Raw genomic sequence first — 24,212 nt, 5'->3', positions numbered from 1 at the left:
ATATGCCGGTGGTTTTTTCTGCGTGTTGTCACTGTGTGTTTTCTGTCAGTGCCGAGTGGCAGAGTTGCTGCCGGGCCCGTGCTCCTAGGCGCCTGCGACGGCTGCCAGATCCGCAGAGCTATAAACAATTCGGGATGGGGTTTCGGGAGGAGGGAACAGTGCATTGTGGGAGCGGTGGCAGGGAGAAGCTCAGCCTGAGCGCTGGAGAACGACTCGGTCACGGACGATCGACGCGGTTCTGTCGCCTTCGGCACCAGGAGGAGACGTGCTGAAATTCCCAAGGACACTTTAACGCTCTGAACAAAAAAATATATATATTCCCAGCACAGAAACAGGGGAGAGAAACGGCTGTTGTCCAGGGGAACCTGGCTGGACACCACATGCCCCCCTCCCCTCTCCCAGTGTACCAGTAGTAATCTGTCCCCCCGGCATATCCCGCTAGCTCGCCATTGCCCTGAAGAGCCTCTTCAAAGACAAGCCCACGCTTTCCCCCGTTTGCAGCCAAAACACACATGGCAGATAGCAGCTAAACCAAGTTCAGTTTTCCACTTGTCCTTCCCTGAACGCACAGATAGTAGGTTAGCAGAGCAAGAGGAAAGCGTGGGTTTATTTGCCGAAGGCAACTTCCCAGACTGCGCAGAGGATATTGCCAAACCGAGCGTCGAACATTCCCAGCAGAATTTGCAGCGGTATTTTTAAGTTCAGCATCATTTGCCTTGAGGCTTCGGCTTGTGTTGACTGGTCACAGCACTGGTGCGTTTGAAGCGTAATGTGGTGACACATTTCTCAGGTTCTGTTTTCGCCATTATATTACGTGTCCTTGGAAGTTCAGATAGTAGTTTTATTTAAGACCGAATGGACTCACTTTTTTCTCTTGTTTAAAGAATTTAAGCCACAAGATAAACTTGTATACTTTTCTCTGGTTTATAAACAGGTGATTACAATAATTTTTTAATAATTCTTTTTGATGTTTGTCTATTTGAATAAAATTGGTTTGTAGTAGTATTTTTTCTTTGTGTGTTATATAACTATTAAATGTGATAATTGGATTGCACAGGATCTTTACATAATAACTTATACTGTAAGCTTTCATGCATGGGTGTGACAAAGCACGGGGGATGTGTTTGATTGTTTATAATTCATGGCTTATAAGGGCTGTTCTCTTGATATGTCAGCATACCTTCCATGGGATTCAGTTAGCTGTGCAAAACCAATATTTGTTGGATCAGCACATTTTAGAACAGAATGATACGATAAATGACATGGTGTTTCGTCATTCTGTGTGTCTTGCCAGCAGCATGCGAAGGTTCTCGTTACACCAGGTGCACGTTTCTGTGTCGGACTGTTCCTGCCACTCCACTGATTTGCGGTACGCTGTCCGTCCCTCTCCACAGGTAACCCGGTGCCCGTGGGCAAGCCATTCAAAGAGGACTGCTCCGAGGCATCCAGCCAAGAGGAAGGTGTGTGTGAGTACCGCTCCGCCCCTCCCAAATCCCCAGACCCGCAGTCCCTCCTCAGACACACGCCTTCAGTCTGCGCGTAGATCTCGTTTTCTTTTGTGCACGCTTCGTTCTGCTGCATTTCCCTGGTATCCCAGAGCCTTGTTTTACTCATCAGCCTCCTGACACCTGAATAAACGTATTATCCCAGCGGGTGTTCCTTCTGCAGAGGGATGGGAGTTTCAGACTGTAACCTTTGTGAGATGGCATACCGGCCACTTCTCAGCCCAGTGTGGCTCTCACTGTTTGCAGGCCCGCATATGTTCTGCAATGGCAGCTGACACTGAAAAAACAATTGGACCAATGTAGCCACTAAAATAACATGTAATCTCTTTGATCTAAATGACTGTACGCTGTTTGTTTTAAGTAGACCATGATTCCAAACAAAGAACGCTTAATTTATTTTGATTTCTTTTGATGAGGGAAGTTTGACTTTTTCTGTGCGCTGTTTTGAGGCCGTTTCTCAGAGCAAACTCCTTTCAAACGGATGTTATGCAGCAACACAAATCACAGGAAGCTAAGTAAAAAACCATAGGGGGTTTCTTCAAAAGCACTGAGAAAGAAACGAAAGTGGCCAGAAAAATATTGCACACAAATATCAGGAACTTGACTGGAGATTTTGCTTGGAAAACGTACTTTTATCGAGTCAATATCAAAAAGTCAATAAAGACCTTGGGGACATCAGTAAATCTAGTCCTGTGTGAACGGGGCTTAAGAGCTTTGAGCCTGACAAAGACAGAGTAACTAACTAAAGCATAAAATAAAATTGAGCTTTTTATTCAATTTTCTAAGCGGTATTGCTTAATCTTTTTGCTCCTGCTTATTTTGAGAGGGTGCCTGGAAAACCTTTACTGTCTGTTTCCCACCCTTAAATTTTGTATGCTAAATCTGTCCGTGTGTGTTCTGTGCTGTTGCTAATGATAGGCCCTGCCATGCTAATGCTAGGCCTGTTTGTGCTGCGGTTCCATCTCAGACAATAGCCCTGGCTTCCACACCATTAATTGCGCTAGAAAGGTACCATGCTAACGCTCTTTCTCATCATATATATTTACCAAATTAATCTGCCATAGCCTGCAGTCAGGTCCCACTCTGCCTAGCCCACGTCCGCAGCTTGGCGCAAATGGAAGACGTATTTACCACAGCACGCGTCAGGATGCGCATAGAAATACCGGAGAATTCAAACTCTGCTGACAATCCATTGGAGGTTTATTGAAGAAACTCCCCTCCCCGTTACCAGTGGTTCATTATCTGCGGATACAAGGGCAGTGAAGCAAGGCTTGCAAAGTCGTACGTGTAGCTGTCTGAAGAATTGCAGTGTGTTTCTACAGAGAGGTAGAAACTGAAAGCACGTCAGAGCGCTCTTTTCAGGGTTAGGAGTAACCTGTCCCCCCCTATACCTTCAGATCTGGAGCCATATCCTCAGGGCCATCGGAAGAAACCAGGCAGCAAGAGCCCCAGTCTTAGGTAAGAACCTGGAGAGTCTTCAGCGGTGTCCCGCAACCTTCCGTCTCGCTTGCCCTGGACTGAACTCGTCTCGTTTCCTCCCGTCTCCGTCCCTTCCCGAAGCGCTCCGAGCGCTAAGGGCTCTCAGGCGGAGACCAGCCGCAGGGCCCCTCTCTCGGAGCACACCTGCGTCCCCGACTGGAGGAGGAAGAGCAGCTCTCTCAAGCCTGCGCACGAGGCGTGCGTCCTGTGCCCCGAGCAGGTGAGGGGTCGCAGCGCAGGCCACCGCCCTTCTCCCACGCGCCCGAGCACAGGTTCACGCTCCCTGCCTGCCTATCTAAGAGCACAACCGATTCGATTGGCACAACCCTGATTCAGTTGGCTAAAAAAAATTGTCCTCTCCCTCCAGTGGAGCTGCTCAGTAGCCAACAACAGAGGGATTGTGGTTGTACTGGGCAGCTCCCAGGTGTGAATGTGTATGAGTGTGAAGCAGGGCGTTCCTGCAGAAAGAGCATCCGTGCTCAGCGAACCTACCCTGGGTAAATAAAGGTTAAATAAATGAAATATATAAACAACCTGAGGCGCGGGCCAGGCACCACCCGAATCGGCGGGGTTATGTGCTGACCCAGTGCGGCCCCAGCTCCCCTGCGGCTGGCCGATGTCGGCCCGGTGTTTGCGTGCCGACTGAGCGCGTGTCACCAGAGGCTCTGCGGGGAGCCGTGAGAGCAGAACTGTGTCAGCGGGTGTCAGCTGAGCAGGGAACATGCAGCGTGAAATCAAAGTCAGACTCATGTCCTCTGGAAATAAAGGCGCCTGTGATCCCGAGCGCATCGTGAAATGTTGTGCCGAAAGGGGAATCTGTGGCGGTTTCGCCGGCTGCTGCTGCTGCTGCTGCTGCTATCTGGTGCTTCTTTCCAGTTTGGGGCAGTTTGACTGAGACTGTTGAGGCTGCTTTCTGCTTTTTACTTGCTGAGCCTGCACACCTCCCCCCAACCCCCCCCCCCCCCGGTCGTTCAGGTTTAAATGGCTAGTGTATGCAGTCTGCAGAAGGTTAGACAGTAACTAGCTATCACATTCTGCCTCAGTAACGTGTCATACCTGCTTGCGTTTGTCAAAGTCCACACCGCGTGGGCGTGTTTGGACTGCGGAGTTAACGATTCGCGAGCCCCTCTGCTCAAGCAGCAGGACCAGACCGCGGGAAGCTCTGAGCGCTTCGGTCACGGTTCAGCCTTTGATTTGAGGCACCGCGGGGGTCAAAGTTCGCCGCGCTTGGTTCCTGCGGCCTTGACTGCAGGAACGGTGACATCATCGGCTTTGGACTGCTCTTGCGCAAGAGCAGACTCGCACGAGCCGCCGCCATTCGAACGGGCGTGAGCCCTCCGAGAAATCCTCTGAAAACTGTGCAAATGGCGTCTTGTGCCAGAACAAACTACAAGATGTCTGCATTTAGGCACGGGGCCGTCGGCGTGCTCATTGGCTGTCTCACAAGCATGTGTCTGAAAGTGTCCGTTTCCTTTGTTAGCTGTACCGGGGTGAAGTGAAGGGGACCTCCCTTCCCGGGAACAAGACTAAAGTCAGAGCACCAGTGACTGACAGGTGAGTCGGGGGGGGGGGGGGGGGGGGGGGCTTGTAGGCTGATTGGAGTTTCCACCTGGTTGAAAAAGCCCCTCCCCATTTTTTAAACTACAGTTAAAAATAAAAAAGGACATTGTGTGATAACAAATAGTAGTAGTGTCTTGGGAACAAGTTCTTTTCCTTTTGTATTTCCCTGCTTTTCATTTTCAAAACCTTGGAAATGAACCATTTCTGTTTGGACCTCCTTCACGACTCATTTTGACTTACATACACGTTGTGTGACTCATGTCATCAACATATCATGCTATTTTTATCATACTTTACGGTGAAAGTGGAATGTTGCCATAGCATTGGCCTGCGGGAGGGAGGGTGATTTTTCAGCTCCGTCTAATCATCGAACCGGAATTGCTAAGTGCCAAGCGTCAAAAGGGACATCAGCTTGGCTATTTTGTTAGCAAAATTTTGGCATGATCTCTCTCTCTCATCTGTGCATCCACACTGTGGCATTGCTGCTAATTATGGTAGGGCTGGGTGGCTGCACTTGGCCGGTGGCAGCGAGCAGCACATCGCAGTGTGTTTGGTGACAGAGAGGGCTGTTATTGGCAGTCACTGGCTGTGCTGGCTCCTGACGGGGATGTGGATGTGGATAGGGTGATGAAAATGACTTAGTCCCCTGCCACACAGAGGCAACAGAACATGCTGTAGATTAAACTGAGCTCCCCACTGCACCATCTGACTCTTCCCCCCCCCCCCCCTTCATCTCCCTCTCTAAATCAGGGAAAAGGGTAAGAAAATGGAAGGCAGGTTGGGCTACATCCCCAACGGGATCATGAGGGCCGCTCCAGTACAGCTGCTCCCACAGCCTTCTGGGAAAGGTAGGTATCGTTGCCATGACTTCACCCCCTCCATGTGACATGATGCAAGTCCCGGAGCATCTGCATCTTGAATGTGTGAAAATGTAAAAAGAAAAAAAAATGCTCATTTAAAAAACAAAAGAGTTCAGGGAGCTTCATGTTGAGTCTAACTTTAATTTGAATGATTGTGCATTCATTTATAGGAATCAAGCTAAAAAGTCTCTTTTCTGCTTAAGTTGAATTATAGTGTCCTAGTTTCCTTTGTAGATTGAGCTGTGTATCAGATCAGAAAGCGGCTTCTTACATTTCAGATACATGCACAGCAGAGGCACATACACCAAAGAGCTGTAGGGTGTTGTCGCCCTCTGCTGTTTGATAAAGGCCATTGCAGGATGCATTTTACTTGTGCTGTGTGGTATTTGCTATGTGCATGCATGTCGTAGGCACATACGCCGAAGCGCTTTTGAATTGAGAGCAGGACTCCGTTGCGCGCTTGTCCCCGCAGACCTCCGCCTGGACGTGGGCTCGGGGCCGGACACGTACGGCGAGACGTCCTCGGAGAGCTACAGCTCGCCGTCCAGCCCGCGGCACGACGGGCGAGAGAGCCTGGAGAGCGAGGACGAGAAGGACGGAGGTGAGATTCGGACCCCGCCCCTCTCCACGCTCGACAGTGCACGCACGCACGCACGCACGTAACGATGATGATGATGTATTTTTTACCAAGGAGAATAGCTCCCGTTTGTTCGTAGATGCTGCTTCTTTTGTTTGTCAAATATTGTTTTTTAGTTCTTGAAAGCCTCTCGGCCTTTGTAAACTCTGGTCTGAAGTCACAGCACAGGAAAATGGATTCCGTCTGTAGAGTTTTAATGTGTAGAGGTGCCGTTCTGCAGCACTGACCCTGCGTCCCTGCTCTTACCACGCAGACACAGACAGCCATTCGGACGACTCCAGCAAGGGGAAAACGGGCGGCTTCCTCCCCTGCAAAGGCGTGGGCGGGGCTGCCGTCGCCACGGTGCGCCCCCTGGTCCCCGTCCCGCTGAAGGAGGTGCGCTCCAGGCTGGAGAGCTCCCTGAGCGCCCCCAAGGTCCCCCAGCTGGCCTTCCTGCACCCGGTGCCGTACCCGGTCCAGAACGGGACGGCGGGGCCGGAGGGGGCGGACGGCAAGGCGGCGGGAGGCTCGGCGGCGGGCGGGGACGCGGAGAAGCCGGCGCCGGACCCCAGCCCGCTGCTGCCCGCCTTCGGCGCCCCGCTGCTGGGCCCCCAGCAGCCCCTCGTCCAGCGCTTCAGGACCGCCGCGCCGCCGCCCGGCTCGGAGAGCTGCGTCACCGCCGCGCTGCAGCCCCCCGTGGGCGCCATCAGCTTCCCCCCGCCCGGCCCCGCCTACCCGTCCCCGCTGCAGCCCGCCTATCCCCCCGCCGAGCCTGTCATCAGCTCCGGCCTGCCCCCGTCCCTGCCCCTCGCCGAAACTCACCCCAAGGCCCCGGGGCTGCCCCTCCCCTCCGGGCTGCGCCCCTCCTACAGCCTGTCGGTCCCCACCACCGTCATTCCCTCTGTGGGGGCCCTGGGTGGGCCAGCTGCCAGTCAAGTGCAGGCCATGGTTCCGCCAGTGGTGCCCACCCACACCCCGGGCCCCGCCCCTAGCCCGAGCCCCGCCCTCACCCACAGCACGGCGCAGAGTGACAGCACCTCCTACATCAACAGCACCAGCTGCGGCAGCGCCGGGGGGGCCTCCCAGCAGCCGCAGCAGCAGCAGCAGCCAACCCCATCGCAGCAGATGGGCTGCGGGACCTGCGGTTGCCGCGGCAGCTGCGGGAGCGGCCACGCCCCCAATTACTTCTTCCCGCCCCACATGCCTCGCCAGGTGATCAGCGTCCCGCCCATCTTCCACCTAACGTCGCTGTGCAGCAGCAGCTACCTCAATCAGGCGCACCAGAGCAACGGCGCCACCCAGCTGCCCTTCTTCTCGCACGGCCCCTCCCCCTATGCCAGCGCGCCGCCGCCGCCGCTGCTGCACTCGCACTCGGACCACGTGCTGGGCACCCAGACGGGCTACGGGCTGCCGCAGATGGCGGCCTTCAACCGCTTCTACCAGCCCGTGTACCCGTCGGTCAGCATGATGCCCGGCAGCAGCAGCAGCAGCATGGCCCTGGGCATGAAGAAGAACAGCAACATGTCCTGCTACAACTGTGGGGTCAGTGGGCACTTCGCCCTGGACTGCAAACAGCCATCCTTTGACGCAGCACAGAAAGGTAATACAGCCGCGGCCCGGGGGCGGGGGTGGAGAGGACCCCCACTGCCCCAGCAGCTACCCCAAAAGTGAAATCTGACCGTCAGTCACTTAGAGAAAGACGACCGGCTGGGGAAGCAAACGGACACTTTTGTACCTCTTCCCTTGCAGGATTTGGTTTAAAAAAAAATAAAAAAAGACAAGACACCTGGTTGTAAGCTTTCAGGAACCTGCTCTGGACTGTCCCATCTGTATGGCAGGGTTTCAGAGAAAAGCACACAGAAAAAAAAAAAAAATGACCTGAACAAAATGTCTCCCAGCCAAGTTGAAATGGAAAAGCTCTCTGAGCAGGGGCAAGCTGGGAATTGTAGTGTTGTTTTATTTCTTTTCTTTTCCTTGTCTCCTCCTGTGACGCGTGCAGTGATGCCCTCCTCTGTGTGTCTTTCAGGTGGCTTTCGGCTGAAGTTCGTTCCCCAACACTCTTCTGAAGCACTTGACAATGCTGACTGAAGGGACAGAAGACCACTGCAGCGTTCTCTCGCTCTGCAAATCGATAACGTTTCCGGAGACCTTTGCATTTTCAGAGGGCTTTTTTTTGCGCTTCCTTGTTTCGCTGTTATTTCGTTATTATTTGTTTTACCTTTTAAAACATGCTTGAGGGTCTGGCAGACCTGAATAATTGTGCCTGACGCTTCCCGAGTCGGTAGGTAAGGGAGAATCTGTCTCGTCTCCACTGAGATGTTTTGCAGTGGCCTCTGGTATTTTGCACTGAACACTGGCGAGAGACACCGCCTCATGTTTACTAACTTATTTCTTAAAATGTCAAAGAAAAAGGAACAAAAACACCATGTCTCTTAAGAGTATGGAAGCTAGGTAATTATTTTATCCTAGATATAAAGGGGATTCAAATGGGATTTATTATAGACTCTCCGATGCCTTTTTGACACTATAGCATATTTATGCTTCCTTATTTTGGTTTCTATTTTTGTGTCATACAGCAAAGGAAAATAAATGCAAACAAAATGCATTTAAAATGTTTAATGCTGGGATTGTTTTGTTTTCTGACGCAGTGCTTTGAATGTACAATGTATTATTTTGATTTCATAAATTTATGGAATTTGGCAGTATCTTTCTATTTTGAAAAAGGTTCATTCAAAAGCATTTGCCACTTGATATAATGTGAAATGCGTGAAGACGAAGTTATTAATCATTGTGTTGTGTCATTAAGCTAAACGCTGCTGTGTTTTATTTTTATTTTACGCAACATGCACTATAGCAGGCAGGAGTTCTGAAGTCCTTAAGTGCACTGAGGCAGAATTCACAGAGCTGGATGTTATTGCCACATTGACATTCTGTTCGACTGCTGTTTAATCAGTATTCTTTGGGAAACGATGCACTGCAGGTTTTGGCCACCAGGTGCCAATTTGAGCCACTGCTTACCTCGCAGTCAGTGGAGTTGACACCCTGTGCGACATGCCAAGGGATTAGCAGAAGGCATTCAGTAGCTCCTTGAGGTAGATCTCAGTCTATAAGCATTTTGACCTGCCTGTACTAGCCATGATGCTAGAAACCTTCATGGAGAAAATTTTTTCTTTGTTTTATGCAGCAGTGCTATTTGACTGCATTATGTGTGTTTTTTGTACATATGTACATGTGCAAACACGTGGAAACACACGCAGACAGTGCATGACAAACAGCCAAATTAGAACAGAAATCTGAACGTGAATAAGATGTTTGTTTATTGTTCTTTCGGAGATGGCAGGGTTTGCGATCTTTCCAAGCCCTTTCCTCGGTCCTGTGCTTGCTGGATAAATGGTTTTGATTTGAGTTGCTTTAAGTTTAAATGTTGAAGGGTGGTTTTAATCTATTTCTAAGAGCTTTCAACTGCTGAGGTAGTACGAATCATTTCTGCTTGTATTGAAAAAAAGTGGGGAGATCTTTGTATTGGTGTATATCAAAAACTGGGATAACATGGAATTTATTTTGGTAAATATAAAACATGATTTAAAAAATTATTTAAAAACAACAAAAAAAAACTATAAAACAAGGGGAAACACTTCTGTGGACCACAAACATTAAAACGTTGAGTAAATTGAGTAGGTGGAAAACGATGTGGTCCTTAATGCCTGTTGTACATATGAACCTGCCAGTTGTATTTGTTGAACTTTTAAGGTTTAAAAAACTGTACTGTATATACGGGAGGTATATTCTTACCTTCCATTGTATGTTTACTGTATTCTTTGATATCTAAATGTTATCTACTGGAAAGGTCAAATATATTTCTAGAAAGAATTTGGATTTTATGCAAATTGTTGATTTGTTTTTCTGGAATTAACAGCAATAAATACAAAACAACAACGACTTCACCATCTCTTCACCATCTACAATATTACACCAGGGTTTTCTTCGGTGGCATGCTGTCAGAGAGAGCCACCGTGCGGTGAGACGAGGAAAAGCCCAGTTTGTCTTCTAAAATCTGAATAATTGTCTCTGGAATGAGGCAGAGGTTTTAAGAGCACCCCAAGGGTGGAAGCCTTCCATAAGGTCCACCCCCCCAAGGCCCAGGAGACTGCTTTTCTAACTGGTCTGCTGAAGTAAATGGGCAGTACCTGAGCTGATTGCCGTTCATCAGCTTTGGTTGAGCATGCCTGTATGCAAGGACACTGCTGTACCAGTGTTCAAGATAAAAGTTTAATTTTGAAATTTGTATTGCCCCCATTTACATTTTACAAGTATTTTGTCCGCTTTTGAACCCGTTTTGCCAGGCGAAAGGTTTTGCAAATAGGTGTGCTGTAAGCCTGGAATTGCTGGGCAGCCAGTCTGACCGTCGTACAATATAATATATTGCAGGCATCTGACATGCTTGCATCTTTATGTAACATATTTGGTGTTCATATTTTAGAAAATTTAGTGTGCCTGGAACACCACATAAAGATAACAAGAACATTACATTGCACGGATGTTATTTATAATGGAAACTACACAAACCTACACTACAGTGGCCCTATGTGTAAAAAAACTGAAGAAATTATTGAAAATCATGAATAGTGTTTACTGACCCAGTCTGAAAGGCTGGGTATCATCAACAGGGGTTATATTATTTGGCAAAGGAGTGGAAAATCTCTCAATCTGTTGGACAAATTGACAGTAAACAAAAAGAAAACAACTGGTTCACACTTTAAAGAGTACCTCCAGGTTCAATTGTTGTCCCACCTCCTCACATAGGCTGAAATTGCTTGACAACTTTGTACCAAAATTTAGCATAACGCTAACTTCTGGGATGTGCTTTGAGAGGCAATACAATGAATCACAATCTGGGAGAGAACAGCCTTTTTACAGGTTGATGAAGTTACACATAACTAATAACAAAAGGAGGGACAATACATTCATATTCCCCATTTTAAAAATATGAAATTAAAGGTCTGATTATGAACTAAAATTTATTTTTTTCATTTGTCCATTCATTATTGTTATCTGATGCAGAGGACAATATTTCTATACTGAACAATGTCTTTATTTCCTCTATGATGAATCTGTGCACCCCTGGCTTAGTTCAACAATACTTGGAGTGGGCTCAGTGAAGTGAAACCTGGGATCAAACTAGTCATTCTGCTACATCTGGTATGTTCCTGAAAAAGACGATTTAACACTCCAAAACTGTCAAAAAGTTATACCTATTCCTTAGTTGTATTATACAAACTTATTAAATCAGTTCCCTATTTAATATTTTGTACCTGCTTCAGAAAACTAAACATTACACTGAATTCTGCTACAGTTTAACTTATTTGCCTATCAGCATCACCATCTAATTGTGAAATTGCAAACTAGTGTTAGTGACTAGAAAGGTGTAGAAATCAATTTATTTTTATCATTGTATAAATTAACATTTATTTTTAGAATACATTTTCACATTGAATTAAATTGAATTATTCCTTCTTAAAGTACAAAAGCAAAATGCCAAAAAAGTAAATGAAATGCACATAAATTCAAATGAATGTATTCAAATAAAATAGTCAAAATTTTCAATCTATTGCCTTTATGATGTAATAGTCATCCAATACAGAATTTTTATGGATCTGAAGAGCTTGCCTTCATTGTTCAACTTGTTGCAGCACTGCTTCTTTTAATGTCTTCACTGGACAGCCTTCAAATTTTGACAGGGCATAATATTTAGAGCTAAAACAAATTTATTTTAACTTATTTATTTAATATTATGCCCTGTCAAAATTTGAAGGCTGTCCAGTGAAGACATTAAAAGAAGCAGTGCGCAACAAGTTGAAGTTGTGTTTTTTTTCTCCGTAGCACATTACAAGGACATCTTAAACCAACAATAACTAACTCCTTACAAAAACGTAAAAAAGAGGTGGGGGTGTAAGGGCCACTATTTGAGCCATGGAGGCCTGTGGGTGAGTGGATGTATGAATTGTGGAGTTGCTCACTGTGTGTGTGTGTGTGTGTGTGTGTGAAAGAGAGAGAGATGTGAAGTAGAGAGAACGTTTATAACAGTGTTCATTACAGCAGTCTACCAGTGACAATTTGCTGTTTGTGTGAACATTTACAACACTTCATTGCAACTGTCTACCAGTGATAACGTCTATGTGTATGTGTTTGCGAGAGAACAAGAGAACATTTGCAGCACTGTTCATTACAGCAGTCTACTACTAGTAACCCTATTAATGTGTCTGTGTGTGCATGTGTGTGTGTGAATGAGTGTCTGTTCATGCATGGGTGTGGGTATATATATGTGTGTATGTATGTACATATGAGTGTGAGTTTGCCTGCATTAAAAATGCAGTGCACTAACCAAATATTGCCTTTAGCTGTTCTTCACTGAGATCCGGCTTCTTCTGTTCTCCTTGGCACTCCCCTTACGCCCTGTTAGCTAGTGTGTGGCCAACTCTCGCTGGTTGAACACAATGCTAATCAAGGCACACACAAGCCTGGAAGGCTGGGTGTGCTAACATCTCATTGCCATTTTTTTATGACAAGCACACCATGTTCAGTTGTCACCTATAACAATACAAAGCCACCAATTAATGGAGAAGATAAATATAAAATAAAACAAACTGGTTTGTGTGCACTTCTGAATTTTATTTTCTGTTGTACTAATACATAGGGAGCAGTACTATGAACTGTGGGCTCCGTTGCCCCATTGTACTCAAGTCAAAATTAATGTTACATTCCCTGTATGCCCACAAGGCGCGTGGGAAATAGCCAATAACTAGCATAATGTAAGAAGTTCTTGTACTGTTTATTGGGAAGAACAATGTCCCGTCTCAGCATAGTGTTTGACAATGGAATAGTCTAAATTAATATTGCAAATGTAGGCTAAATTTGTAAGGGATAATCCATGATGAGGTCGTCAGCTATCGGAAAAAGACCGGCAAGGAAGCAAAGGCTGCCTCCACAAAGTTCACTATTTCCCTATAGCTGACCACCTTGTTAGGGGCGACACGGTGGTGCAATGGGTAGCACTGTCGCCTCACAGTACTCCAGTTTCCTCCCACAACCCAAAGACATGCAGGTAAGGCTAATTGGAGACTCAAAATTGCCCACAGGTATGATGTGTGAGCAAATGGTGTGTGTGCCCTGCGATAGATCGGCAGCCTGTCCAGGTGTATTCCTGCCTCTCACCCAATGCACGCTGGGATAGGCTCCAGCACCCCCCGCGACCCTGCTCAGGATAAGCGGGTATAAATAATGGATGGATGGATGACCACCATGTTGTGGATTAATCCGCTTATTACGCGGGGAAGAAATCAATCAATAATTTGACACGAAATATTGATTTAAAAATACATATTTTGCGTAATTCATTTAATGGTGTCACCTAGGAAGACACTCACTATCCCTTAAATGAAAATGAAGATTTTTTCCATAGATTGCGTTGTTGCCGTTCTCGTTGTGTTAATGTTAATCAGTTTAACCTTCAGGGTCCAAGTTGAACTATGCGGTTGTTCCCTGCACTTGGACCGGTACTTCTCTCTAGGGGTTTCGTCATACTTGTTCCTGGTTATGGTTATACACTTTGTTGTATGTCGCTCTGGATAAGAGCGTCTGCCAAATGCCTGTAATGTAATGTAATGTAATGTAATGTAATGTAATGATGGTTGCAAAACTGAAGGTGACAGCCTGTCTAATCCTGAGGTACTTCTTTATTTTTGTGTGAAATTCATCCATTATGAAAGTAAGCCGTCTCATGCAGTCCCAACCCTTTTAAAAGCTCTTAATCTATATGAAGCTCTGTCTACATTCTTAGTTACATTTTATGAGTATTTTGTAATGTATTATGTTATTTGTTGTCCTCTAGGGAGACACCAACTATCCCTCAAATGATGATAATGAAGTTGAAGGCGATGGCCCAGCTAATCTTGAGGTTTTGGAATTGAGCCAAATACGAAAACCGTTCGTTATTTTCCCACTCTTATCATACATTACACAGAACACGTTAGGACAGCGACCATATACTTTATCATATGGAGGCACAGTTCGAAGCAACATAAAACTAGAAGCTTAACAGGATAAACTCGATAGACTGATTTGTGTGTATAGTTCTGTGGACATATTGTACTGAACGTCCTGTATGTGGGAGTGCCTGGCTGAGAAGTAGGTCACTAGGTTCACTATTTATGTGAAGCAGAACTTCTCTGATTGACTGTCTGGTATTTGACAGTCAAGTAAGATAAGAAAATAGACATAGGAAGATACGATCAGAAAATTAAGTGAGTATTCAACCACTGGCGTCGACTTTAGAAATATTTGGCAGACATTGCACAATAGCGATTAATAATCAGCTAGCTAGAAAATAATCGATGACTATAAAATCTAGGCTTAGAATGATTTTCTATGTTACTTACAAAAAAGGTGTCATATAACGGGTAAGGAACTGGTCTCATAACCTAAAGGTTTCAGGTTAGATTCCCGGGTAGGACACTGCCGTTGTACCCCGGAGCAAGGTACTTAACCTGCATTGCTTCAGTATCCAGCTGTATAAATGGATGCTATGTAAAATATTATGTAAAAAGTTGTGCAAGTCGCTCTGGATAAGAGCGTCTGCTAAATGCCTGTAATGACTGTTTTTATTGCGGTGTTACTACAGCATAAAGCAGTATTTTTGACACACTTGGTTTTTTTTTTGTAGAATTACAGAAGTTACAGTGCAGTTTCGCGACTTCAAGTGCATGAACTTTTGTACTGCATTTTAACTACATTGAACGTCAACTGAACTAATTGCAGACATATAACTTTGCAGCAGCTGCAGTAGTTTTTCGTGAGGGGTAAGCGTTGGCAGGGGGGTTAGAGGCTTTGATGTAGCGTATTGAGCCACACCCATTATTTATTTATTTATTTTTTTAATCCGGATTTTCTTTTGAATTGGACGAGGTTGCAGTTCACAGATATTGTTTACCGAAGAAACAAAGATGAAACAAAGATACTACACTGGTCCAGCAGCTAGTTGTGAGGGATTGTGGCTAAAAGTATTTTCCTTAGTAATATGTTTTAGATCGATAGTAAAAATACAAATTAGAAGAAATGTCGCTACTGTAACTCACTCCTTAGCTAGAGTTTACTAGTCCTCGGATCTTGGAGAATGGAATTTGACTAAACCATGGACAGCCTCCAATAGACACTAGGCTACTGGTAATATATAGAATATATCATATGAGACGAGTTGAATATTGATTATTGTTTTGTTTTCTGTGGACTGAAAAGGAAACTATTCTTCATTTATTTTTTCACTGTTTATTCTGGGGGAATTCACTGGTTTTCATTTGAAGGAAAACAAGAGAAGTGATTGAACTTTATGGCAATGACAATTTATTTTAGTAATAGTATTTAATTCAGTTATTGGTATTAATTGGGACTCCAAAGTAGGCTTTTTCCATTTTTTTTTAAAGTGAGCTAAACTTCTTGAGTAAAAAAAAAAAGCAAACTCCATTCATCACAGTATTTATTTATTTATTTATTTATTTAAATGTTTTTTACACACGCCCTGTCCTCCGCTCCAGCGCTCCTTGGAGCCAATCCTATGACACTACTGCATTTCTAACCGAAATACGGTCAGCATCCTAATTATTCCAACTCTGCCGTAAATGCGTTTTTTTTTTTTTTTTTTAGCATTACAAAAAGGCTAACTACACAATAAGGAGAGCACAGGCTTCACATGAACCCAAACTAACAATCCAACACCCCCTCCATATAATGCATGGGTCCGCTTATGACAGGCACAATTTATTTGCGTTAATTAAGTGAAATGGATTACTTAAATGGACTCAAATCCTGAATAAAAATAAGACGGCTGAGAATGGACACAATAACAGTAGCCTCATCAAGCGTAATGAGACAATGAGTTATTTGGTGTGATTTATTTTGTTTTAATACATATGCTAAAGGTCTAAAATTGGGGCTAATATATGACTGTCGTAATATTTATATTAAAATCAATCTATTTAAAATCAACAGGTTATTTGTTGTTTTGTTTTTTTTGGAAGTTTTCAGTATGCAAAATCATTTATTTTTTTTTCAAAATCAAAGTTATCTAATCCTACAGGCATCAAATGCTATACCTAGTGTTAAAATAACTTTTATTTGTATAACTTTTAAAATTTGTATTTAATAACTTAATGAAGTATGCACTACCATAAACAAACATTGTTTGGGCACTGTACAGTACATATGTTTGAATGTGCCTGGCAATTGCTATTCATGAAAAGTGGCGCTTATATGAGGGATTACCTCATTATAGTTTACCTGTCTGAACTGTGTCTGGAAATCCCAATTTTTGGTAAAGGTATGGCATAAATATAAATGTTTAGAGTTAAGTTAAGAGCAAACGTATGTGTAAAGTGTGCGTGTGAAGCTATAGTTTTCCAGCGCCTTATATATTATCCTACTGCCGCAAAATGATATGTTGCTCCTATTGAATTATGTATTTTATTCTGAAATATGTGCCTCCCAGGAAACCAACAATGGAGTCACTGATTGCTGCAAACACCAACTTCTCCCTGGACCTGTTTAAGAAGATAAGTACGATTAAGAAAGCGGACAACATCTTCTACTCACCACTGAGCATCTCCTCTGCACTGGCCATGGTGTACATGGGCGCCCGGGGGAACACAGCTACCCAGATGTCCAAGGTGAGTTCACCCGGACACAGTGCCACTCTCAGACGTCCCAACACCCGTGTGTAGATGACCTCTATACTTGGGGCATGCACAAGGATGGCTACTAAATATCCAGGAATCTTGCTCTTTATCTCAAATGTTCAAGTTTTTTTTTCCCCCAAAGAATATGCTCCAGCCACATTGTTATAACATATCTGTGGAGCCTCCATGGACACAAGGCTTCATATGATGTATACAGGACAATAGCCACACTGTCATTTGATTTTCAAGAAAAAAGGATGTCTCTGCTTATAATTCAGTGTCATTACAATGTTAAAAATGTTGATGATCTTGTAGGTGCTTGGCTTTAATAAAGAAAAGAAACCTGAAGTTAACCTTGGACTGCAACAGCAAGTACAAAAGCCTCAGCTTCAAAGAGATATGTTGGAGGTAATAATATGGGACACCTATCAGTTGTCTTAACATCGGGGTGGTGAGCTATGGTTGAGGTATCTTGGTCTTTTGCTTTACCAATTTGCTAAAGAGCTTGTCTTTACCCTTAACTGCACTCATATTTTTTGTGTATTTTGTACTGAATATTTAAATACATTAGAAAAATGTCTTTAAATGTAAATCTAAATATAATGGTATAACAGACAAAAACAGACAAAACTCTGACACTTATCTTTTTTAATTTAGTAAATGGCCTCTTTCCGTTTTATTATTCTGTCTTTCTTTCTGTTCTTTGGCTTGTTATATTTGAATAAAGACCCAGGATATCACATTAAGAGTCTTCACTACAAAAAATTAAATCTTCACAAATATATTTGTCTTATATTTTGAATTAAAAAGGGCTGTATTTTCCTGAGCCAATGTCACAGGGTGCACCAAAATTGCGGTCTGCTTCTTGATCTAATAGATACGTGTCCTTACACTTGTCAAGCAAAAAAGTAACTTAAAATAAACTGCTTCAGAGAAACAAATAAGTGTTTCATGACAAGAAAAACTTAAGACAGATTTTTACCATGCTAAGGCTTCTATAAAATTAAATTTTTCGGTTATAATAGAAAGTGCTAATGGGGTTGTGGGAAGCTACATTTCAGTTGGATTTGAATTCCATCAGAAGAAATTGAAGCACTTTTGTTCCTTACTTGTATTTCTGTAAGGAGACTATTTTGCAGTGTCTGAAAGTGTTTGTCTGTATCCAGTCTTTCCACTCCCAGAGTGCTGATGGTAACATTCATGCTGGATTCAGGAAACTGATGTCTGAACTGAACAAAGAGGGCACCCAGTATGCACTGAGCCTGGCAAATCGCCTGTATGGGGATCAGTCTTTTGAGTTTGAGAAGGTAATGCTTTTTGTTCAATGACTAGCCAATACATGTAAATACTTGTAAGGGAAAGTATGCATTGATCACCGTCATGTGTGGGAACCAATATGCTGGGTAAAATTAAAGGATTCAACGATTCTTAAAAATTCAGAGGCAAATGAATTTGCAGTATTATTTGCATGGATATTAAAATCAACCATAATAATTCTATCAAAACTAAGAATAATAGAAAATATAAATTTAGAGAACTTGCGTAAAAAATTGTTATTGAGCTCTGGAAACTAAAAAAACAAACAGGGGCATTACCTACATATCCCCTGCATTCCAGTGATGTGGTACTTTCTTTTAAGTTCCTGGACTCTTACACTGCAGTGTACAGTTGGAACAATCTACAAAAAGACCTTAAACTTGACATGCTGATTATAAACACATGATTCATGATATAGTGTACAAGTGCTTTTAATCCCTGCTGTCAATTTCCCTGTTTAGCCAATATAACTGTGTAATGATATATGACTATATATAAATGTCATTTTGATTTCTTTTGATTAGTTTTCTGGTAAAACAGATACAAATGAATACATTTTCCTCCCAAACATTCCTTGTCAGATTATATTTCATCTTTTGGAAAGATTAATCATTTTTAAATGAAAGCCAGGCTTGAACACAGGAAACAGTTAAACATTCACTGTCATTGTGAATCTGTAGAAATACCTTATGGGCACCAAGGAGTTCTATCGGGCAGAACTGGAGACTGTTGACTTCAAATCAAATGCAGAGAATGCCAGAGTGAACATTAACAGCTGGGTGGAGAAGCAGACTCAAGGTAATTGCAGTTGCAGACCCATGTGCAGGTGCAGAAGGTAGTCTGTCCTGTGTGTTCCTCTGAATTAAAAAAAAGAGGAAGGCTGCTGGCTGTTATCAGTTTACATAGTTTTACCTCATGTTTGGTGTGTGGTAATGAATGTGTAGGCTTTGCAGAACAATCAGGCATTGTATGATCCAAGTCACGTACGGGAAGGTAGCACCCAGACGCGAAGTGGAAAAATAACACAGGAACTCAAGAGGTAAAGGGAAATAAAAGACTATACTACAAAAAGGGCAAACACAAGCAGGGAACAGAAAAGGCCACGGTGGGCAAAACAACAAACTCAAAAATTCTTAAGAACTAAAAAAGAACACAGAACAGAACACAGGCAGGCAGAATACAGGCAGGCGGAACACACAGGCATATACACAAAAGGCAGAAAGACATATAGAACCCCAGACAGAAACAAAGTCAGAAACATAAATGAAACGTTTTCGGAAACACACAAGTCGGAAACAAACACAAGGAACCAGCACCCGAGTCAAAGGGACAAAGAACTTAAATAGAGAAGACACAGGCGAACTCAATACATAATCAAACGAGAGGGAAGGGATAACGAGAGGCAGGTGGGGACGATGATTAAATAACAAGACAGGTGAGAACAATAATTAAAACCAATAATACAATTAACACAGGGAGGGAGAACGAACTGAAACAAAACTGAAGTGCCGCCATCGGCCCAACAAGGAAAAACAGACACAGACACACAGAACCGTGACAATCCATGACTAAGACTAAAATGTCTTTAGACATGGTTTAACAAGTAAATAATGTTGTGTAATATTACAAACATTATATTTAATTGATGCTTATTTGAATAGATACTCTCACACCAAATGTATTTCACTTAGATGATCACACATAGAAGCTTCCGTGATTTAGACATTTTTCAGCTTTTCCAGATATTTGGCAACTGATGGCTTTTTTGTGTTCTTTATGTTCTGCATTTTGCATTGTAGGTGTTGAATGTTGCATTTGTGCATGTTCCACACGTTCAGGGTCATCGACTCACACTACTCAACTTCATGCGTGTAACCAAAACATGCATGAACTGGTGCATGCCCACTCGCATGGCATGCAGCAAAGACGCAATAATTCAGCTAGTTTTAGCTTTAGTCTTTGGAGTAAAAAAAAATCTAAACCAAGGGCAGTAATTGGGATGGCTAAAATATACATCAGAACCCTAATATATATATATAAATATATATATATCTAACCCTAAATATATATATATATTGCCAGTGCAAGGATGTACTTTGTAATGTAAACCCAAGGCAATGTTGCTTTTCGGGCACCAGCTGCAATACCACAGCCAGCCACTGGATAGGGACAAGTTTCAGAACTCATTTTGAACACTGGGGGCCTGGTATGTATGCATGCACAAAACAATGTTCCGAAGTACACAATCATGTGATATCCTTTTGTCCAATAAAGAGTCGATTCGTCCAAACGACACCTAAACCCGTGACAGATGGACGCTGGTTTTGCAGAGACATCGTTTTTGCACTTACACCAGAAACAGTGAGAATACAGCTTGATCATTCATTAATATTTGTGGTGTGCCAACGAACGGCTCAGTCGGGTGGACATTGCCACTCGTAGATAAAACAGTTATAGGTTATGTAGGTTGGTAACAAAGTAACATTAAAATGATAATTTTAGCCAACTCATCTACCTGCATTTATTGCTGGCAAGCCAAGGAAGAGAGCAAACTGACTAGCCTATATATTACCTGACTATATTATTACTGCTATAATAGTTTCATCCTCAGTTAAACTGCAACAATTCCGCCTTGAAATTCAAAATCCCCATAATCCACAATTATCAACATTTCACATCTGCAATTGGTCAAAACCTCTCTGAAAGATGAAGCCCATAATTTGGCGGCATTGGCGATTGTGCAGATTTTCAAATTTAATAAGGACTACTTTTCTACCAGTACTGTAGATTGCCATTTTGACACTTTAATTCAAAGAGTCTGTAATCTCTTTTAAAAATAGTCATTTATTTTGGCAGCTGGGCCAGTGTAAATGTAGGCTAGCATTTGTTAAATTGCATGAAACTAAACAATAACATTATTAAAGGTTACCTAAATTTTCACTTAACGTTTTTGCTTATGAACATTAATGTTGATTTTGTTTCTGTTTTGTTCCTGTAAAAATGGTTTTCATCTTCATTTCCCTTTTCTTTTTCAAACCCTGATCTGCATTATTCAAAATATAATGCATTTTATCCGTAGCTGTATATCTTACAAGATGTATAGATGGGAGAAGTATATCTCCACTGAATTATGTTTTCTTGCAGAGAAAATCAAGAACTTGCTGTCGAAAGGGACTGTTAACGACATGACTAGACTGGTGTTGGTGAATGCTATCTATTTTAAGAGTGACTGGGACAGCAAATTCAAAGAGGCAGACACAAATGAAGTGCAGTTCAAACTGAATAAGGTAACAGCTCTTGCTTACTCCATTTCCAGATTACTGTTTGATTACAAAATAATTAATGACTGAAAGAGGTACAAAGAACAAGCAGCTTCATTATCATTTACATATAATAGAAAGAAAAGTGGACCAAGAATGCTCCCTTGAGGCACTCCAAAGAATAAGGGCTTGAGTTCGGACAGTACTCCATTTACATCCACCATCTGTTTTCTGCCTTTAACATATGACCTCACCAAATTTAGAGCAGCCCCTTTAAAACCCAAAGCTTTCAATTTCATCAAGAGGATACTGTGATCAACTGCATCAAAAGCCTGTTGCAAGTCTAACAAGACCATTCCACAAAATCTGTCTGTATCTATTTTTTATATGATCTGTAAGATAAAGAAGACATGAATCTGTTGAGTGGGATTTCCTGAATCCTGACTGAAACTCAAAAAGCAAATTATGGGAGGATAAATAACTGTCAATCTGGTCATACACTATCTTCTTCATGATCTTAGATAAAATACTTAAAATTAAGACTGGCCTGTAATTCCCATGACCTAACTTGCTTCCTTTCTTAAAGAGAGGAATGATTCTAGCTACCTTTAATTCAGAAGGGAATTTCCCATGTTTTATACATAAAATAAAAATGTGAGTCACAGACGGAACAGTAAGTTCTGCTGCATCCTTAAGAAACCTGGTGGAAATACTATCCAGGCCTGTTGCTGTGGATATGTTTGTAACTTTCACAAAATCAAGATCACAGAATCAATTTCATCCTTTTATCGTTAGGAAGTATTTTTTCACACAGAGAATAGACAGTGTGTGAAATAGCTTGCCAGATCAAGTGGTACTGGCAGAAACTCTGGGAATTCCCAAGGCCATGCTTGATACGGTACTAGATATCTAGTTTGTAGGTAAAGCGAGCACTCTGTACACTTTAGTTGTAGGAAAATGGCAAGCATGGTTGGGCTGAATGGCCTGATCTCATCATAATATTATGTTATGTTATGCTACGTTACAATAGTAAGTTTCTAAGTGAAAGAAAGTTATTACAAGGTATACATTTAAACATGACGTATTTCCCTGCAGTGTACACACTTATTCATGACATCTTTCTGCAATGTCACATCACATATACAATATATCACTGCTTTGATATTGTGCAATGATTGAAAAGTCCATCTGAAAGCTCATGGATCATCTTGAATTTTTCAGAATGAAAGTAAGCCAGTGCAAATGATGCACCAGACATCTGCATTTGGCTTGGTGTTCATTCCAGAGGTCAATTGTCGGATTCTGGAGATGCCTTACCTTGGTAAAGAGCTGAGCATGCTCATTATTCTGCCCCAAGAGATTGAGGATAAATCTACAGGGCTTGAGAGGGTAAGACTGAATTTGGTGTATAACAACTTAATTTATAATGATACCTACAAGACAATCTAGGCAATACCCAGTGGTTTTAAACATAGTATAAGAATATGTGATAATATATGGGAAAGAGTTGCCTAGCCTCTCAGAGTCTTGCAATCACAATTGGACCAATGGCTTATTTTCTTCTACAGTTGGAAAGGGAGCTCACATACGAGAAGCTCATCGAGTGGACACAGCCTGACAAGATGGATTATAATCAGCTAATGGTGGCTTTGCCCAAGTTCAGGATGGAAGAGACCTATGACCTGAAAGAAATTCTGATAAGTATGGGCATGCAGGATGCCTTTGATGTATCCAGAAGCAACTTCTCTGGAATATCTTCTAGCAGTGAACTGGTGGTGTCCAAAGTGGTGCACAAGTCCTTTGTGGAGGTGGACGAGGAGGGCACAGAGGCCGCTGCTGCCACTGCTGTCGTCTTCGAGTTGACAAGTGCCAGGCCACCGCCAATTTTGTTCATCGCAGACCATCCCTTCCTGTTCTTCATCAGACACAACCCCACTCAGAGCATCCTCTTCTATGGCCGTTTCTGCTCCCCTTGAAGTCTGAAGAAGTCAGATTCCAGTTATAAACTGGAGTCAAAAAAATAATAATAAAATAAAAATTGCTCTCCAATGCTATTTCTTTTAAATGCAAAAAGAATGCAATTGACTAAATCATGTTTCATTTTTATCTGATTCTCAGAGTTTGGACAACACTGCTGCAGTGCGTTGTATTCTTATCATTTGTATTTCATTTTAATTTTAAATCTGGCTTAATACCAAAGATTATTTCATGCGTGTCCATTATATTTTACTCACTGAGCCACTCAAAATGACATGCAATAACCAATATCATGTCTCATTTGTGAAAATAAAAGTGGGTAAAAGTTTACTGTGTAGGTTGCTTCATTAACTTAGCTGCTCAATCATTGCATCAGAGTACTTTTCTTGTACAACTGCGACAAGCAGCCTTCTGCTGGCCAATCAACCCAAATTGATTACTTCAGCATGACAATCATTCAAAACTTTCTTTATCTGGCTAGAAATATGACTATTTATGTGCCATTTGATTCACAGAAATCCAGTATTTTAGCAGGATGAGCTATCATATAGTCACCTCAAGATTTTTCACTTTTATTTCACAATTTCATTTTGATGTTCCCAATAGACACTGATGCAGTGACGATCATGCTCCAATATCCGCAGCCAATGTGGGGGAGCGTAGATTAGGATGCATTCTCCTCTGTAATGTTTGGATGCCAGCTGCTTCTTTTCACATTACATTACCTCTTCAAGCAGAGATGAAGTAGAGTTTTATATCAAAATGACCATTAAACATTTACATAAATTCAATAAGTCAACATCCATCCATCCATTCATTATCTATACCCACTTATCCTGATCAGGGTCGCGGGTGTGCTGGAGACTATCCCATCGTACATTGGACAGAGGCAGGAATATACCCTGGACAGGACG

General features: G+C 42.8%; 2 protein-coding genes across 6 annotated transcripts in view; both read left to right on the top strand.

The window, feature by feature from the left end:
* Positions 1-9,959, top strand: part of LOC118226345 (zinc finger CCHC domain-containing protein 2-like) — a 38,832-nt gene extending 28,873 nt beyond the window's left edge. For 2 of the 4 annotated variants that reach the window (XM_035415900.1, XM_035415897.1), the window contains exons 9-15: positions 1,395-1,466; positions 2,903-2,963; positions 3,066-3,204; positions 4,465-4,538; positions 5,295-5,392; positions 5,877-6,005; positions 6,295-9,959. In XM_035415900.1, coding sequence (XP_035271791.1) covers positions 1,395-1,466; positions 2,903-2,963; positions 3,066-3,204; positions 4,465-4,538; positions 5,295-5,392; positions 5,877-6,005; positions 6,295-7,691 — 1,970 coding nt within the window. In that variant the 3' untranslated portion in view covers positions 7,692-9,959. The remainder of the gene's footprint in view (positions 1-1,394; positions 1,467-2,902; positions 2,964-3,065; positions 3,205-4,464; positions 4,539-5,294; positions 5,393-5,876; positions 6,006-6,294) is intronic. The other 2 variants (XM_035415899.1, XM_035415898.1) reach the window with 2 other exon arrangements.
* Positions 9,960-14,120: 4,161 nt separating this feature from the next.
* LOC118225029 (leukocyte elastase inhibitor-like) lies at positions 14,121-23,628 on the top strand. 2 transcript variants are annotated; one of them, XM_035413007.1, is made up of 8 exons: positions 14,121-14,320; positions 16,558-16,735; positions 17,060-17,152; positions 17,911-18,051; positions 18,742-18,859; positions 21,206-21,348; positions 22,543-22,710; positions 22,890-23,628. In XM_035413007.1, the coding sequence occupies exons 2-8, from the start codon at positions 16,568-16,570 to the stop codon at positions 23,295-23,297; spliced, it is 1,239 nt and encodes a 412-aa protein (XP_035268898.1). In that variant the 5' UTR covers positions 14,121-14,320; positions 16,558-16,567; the 3' UTR covers positions 23,298-23,628. The 2 variants fall into 2 exon arrangements, with proteins under 2 accessions (XP_035268898.1, XP_035268899.1); XM_035413008.1 differs by lacking the exon at positions 14,121-14,320 and adding an exon at positions 15,195-15,239.
* Positions 23,629-24,212: the final 584 nt, after the last annotated feature.

The sequence above is a fragment of the Anguilla anguilla genome, chromosome 4 (genome assembly GCF_013347855.1).
Source record: "Anguilla anguilla isolate fAngAng1 chromosome 4, fAngAng1.pri, whole genome shotgun sequence".
Classification (NCBI taxonomy): Eukaryota; Metazoa; Chordata; class Actinopteri; order Anguilliformes; family Anguillidae; genus Anguilla; species Anguilla anguilla.
The sequence above is the reverse complement of the archived record's forward strand: the minus strand, read 5'-3'. Positions and strand labels throughout refer to the sequence as shown.

Coding starts and splice junctions, on each gene's coding strand:
- LOC118225029 (XM_035413007.1), top strand. CDS start 16,568: ATGGAGTCACTGATTGCTGCAAACACCAACTTCTCCCTGGACCTGTTT. Junction 16,736..17,059: donor CAGCTACCCAGATGTCCAAG/GTGAGTTCACCC, acceptor ATGATCTTGTAG/GTGCTTGGCTTTAATAAAGA. Junction 18,860..21,205: donor GGTGGAGAAGCAGACTCAAG/GTAATTGCAGTT, acceptor GTTTTCTTGCAG/AGAAAATCAAGAACTTGCTG.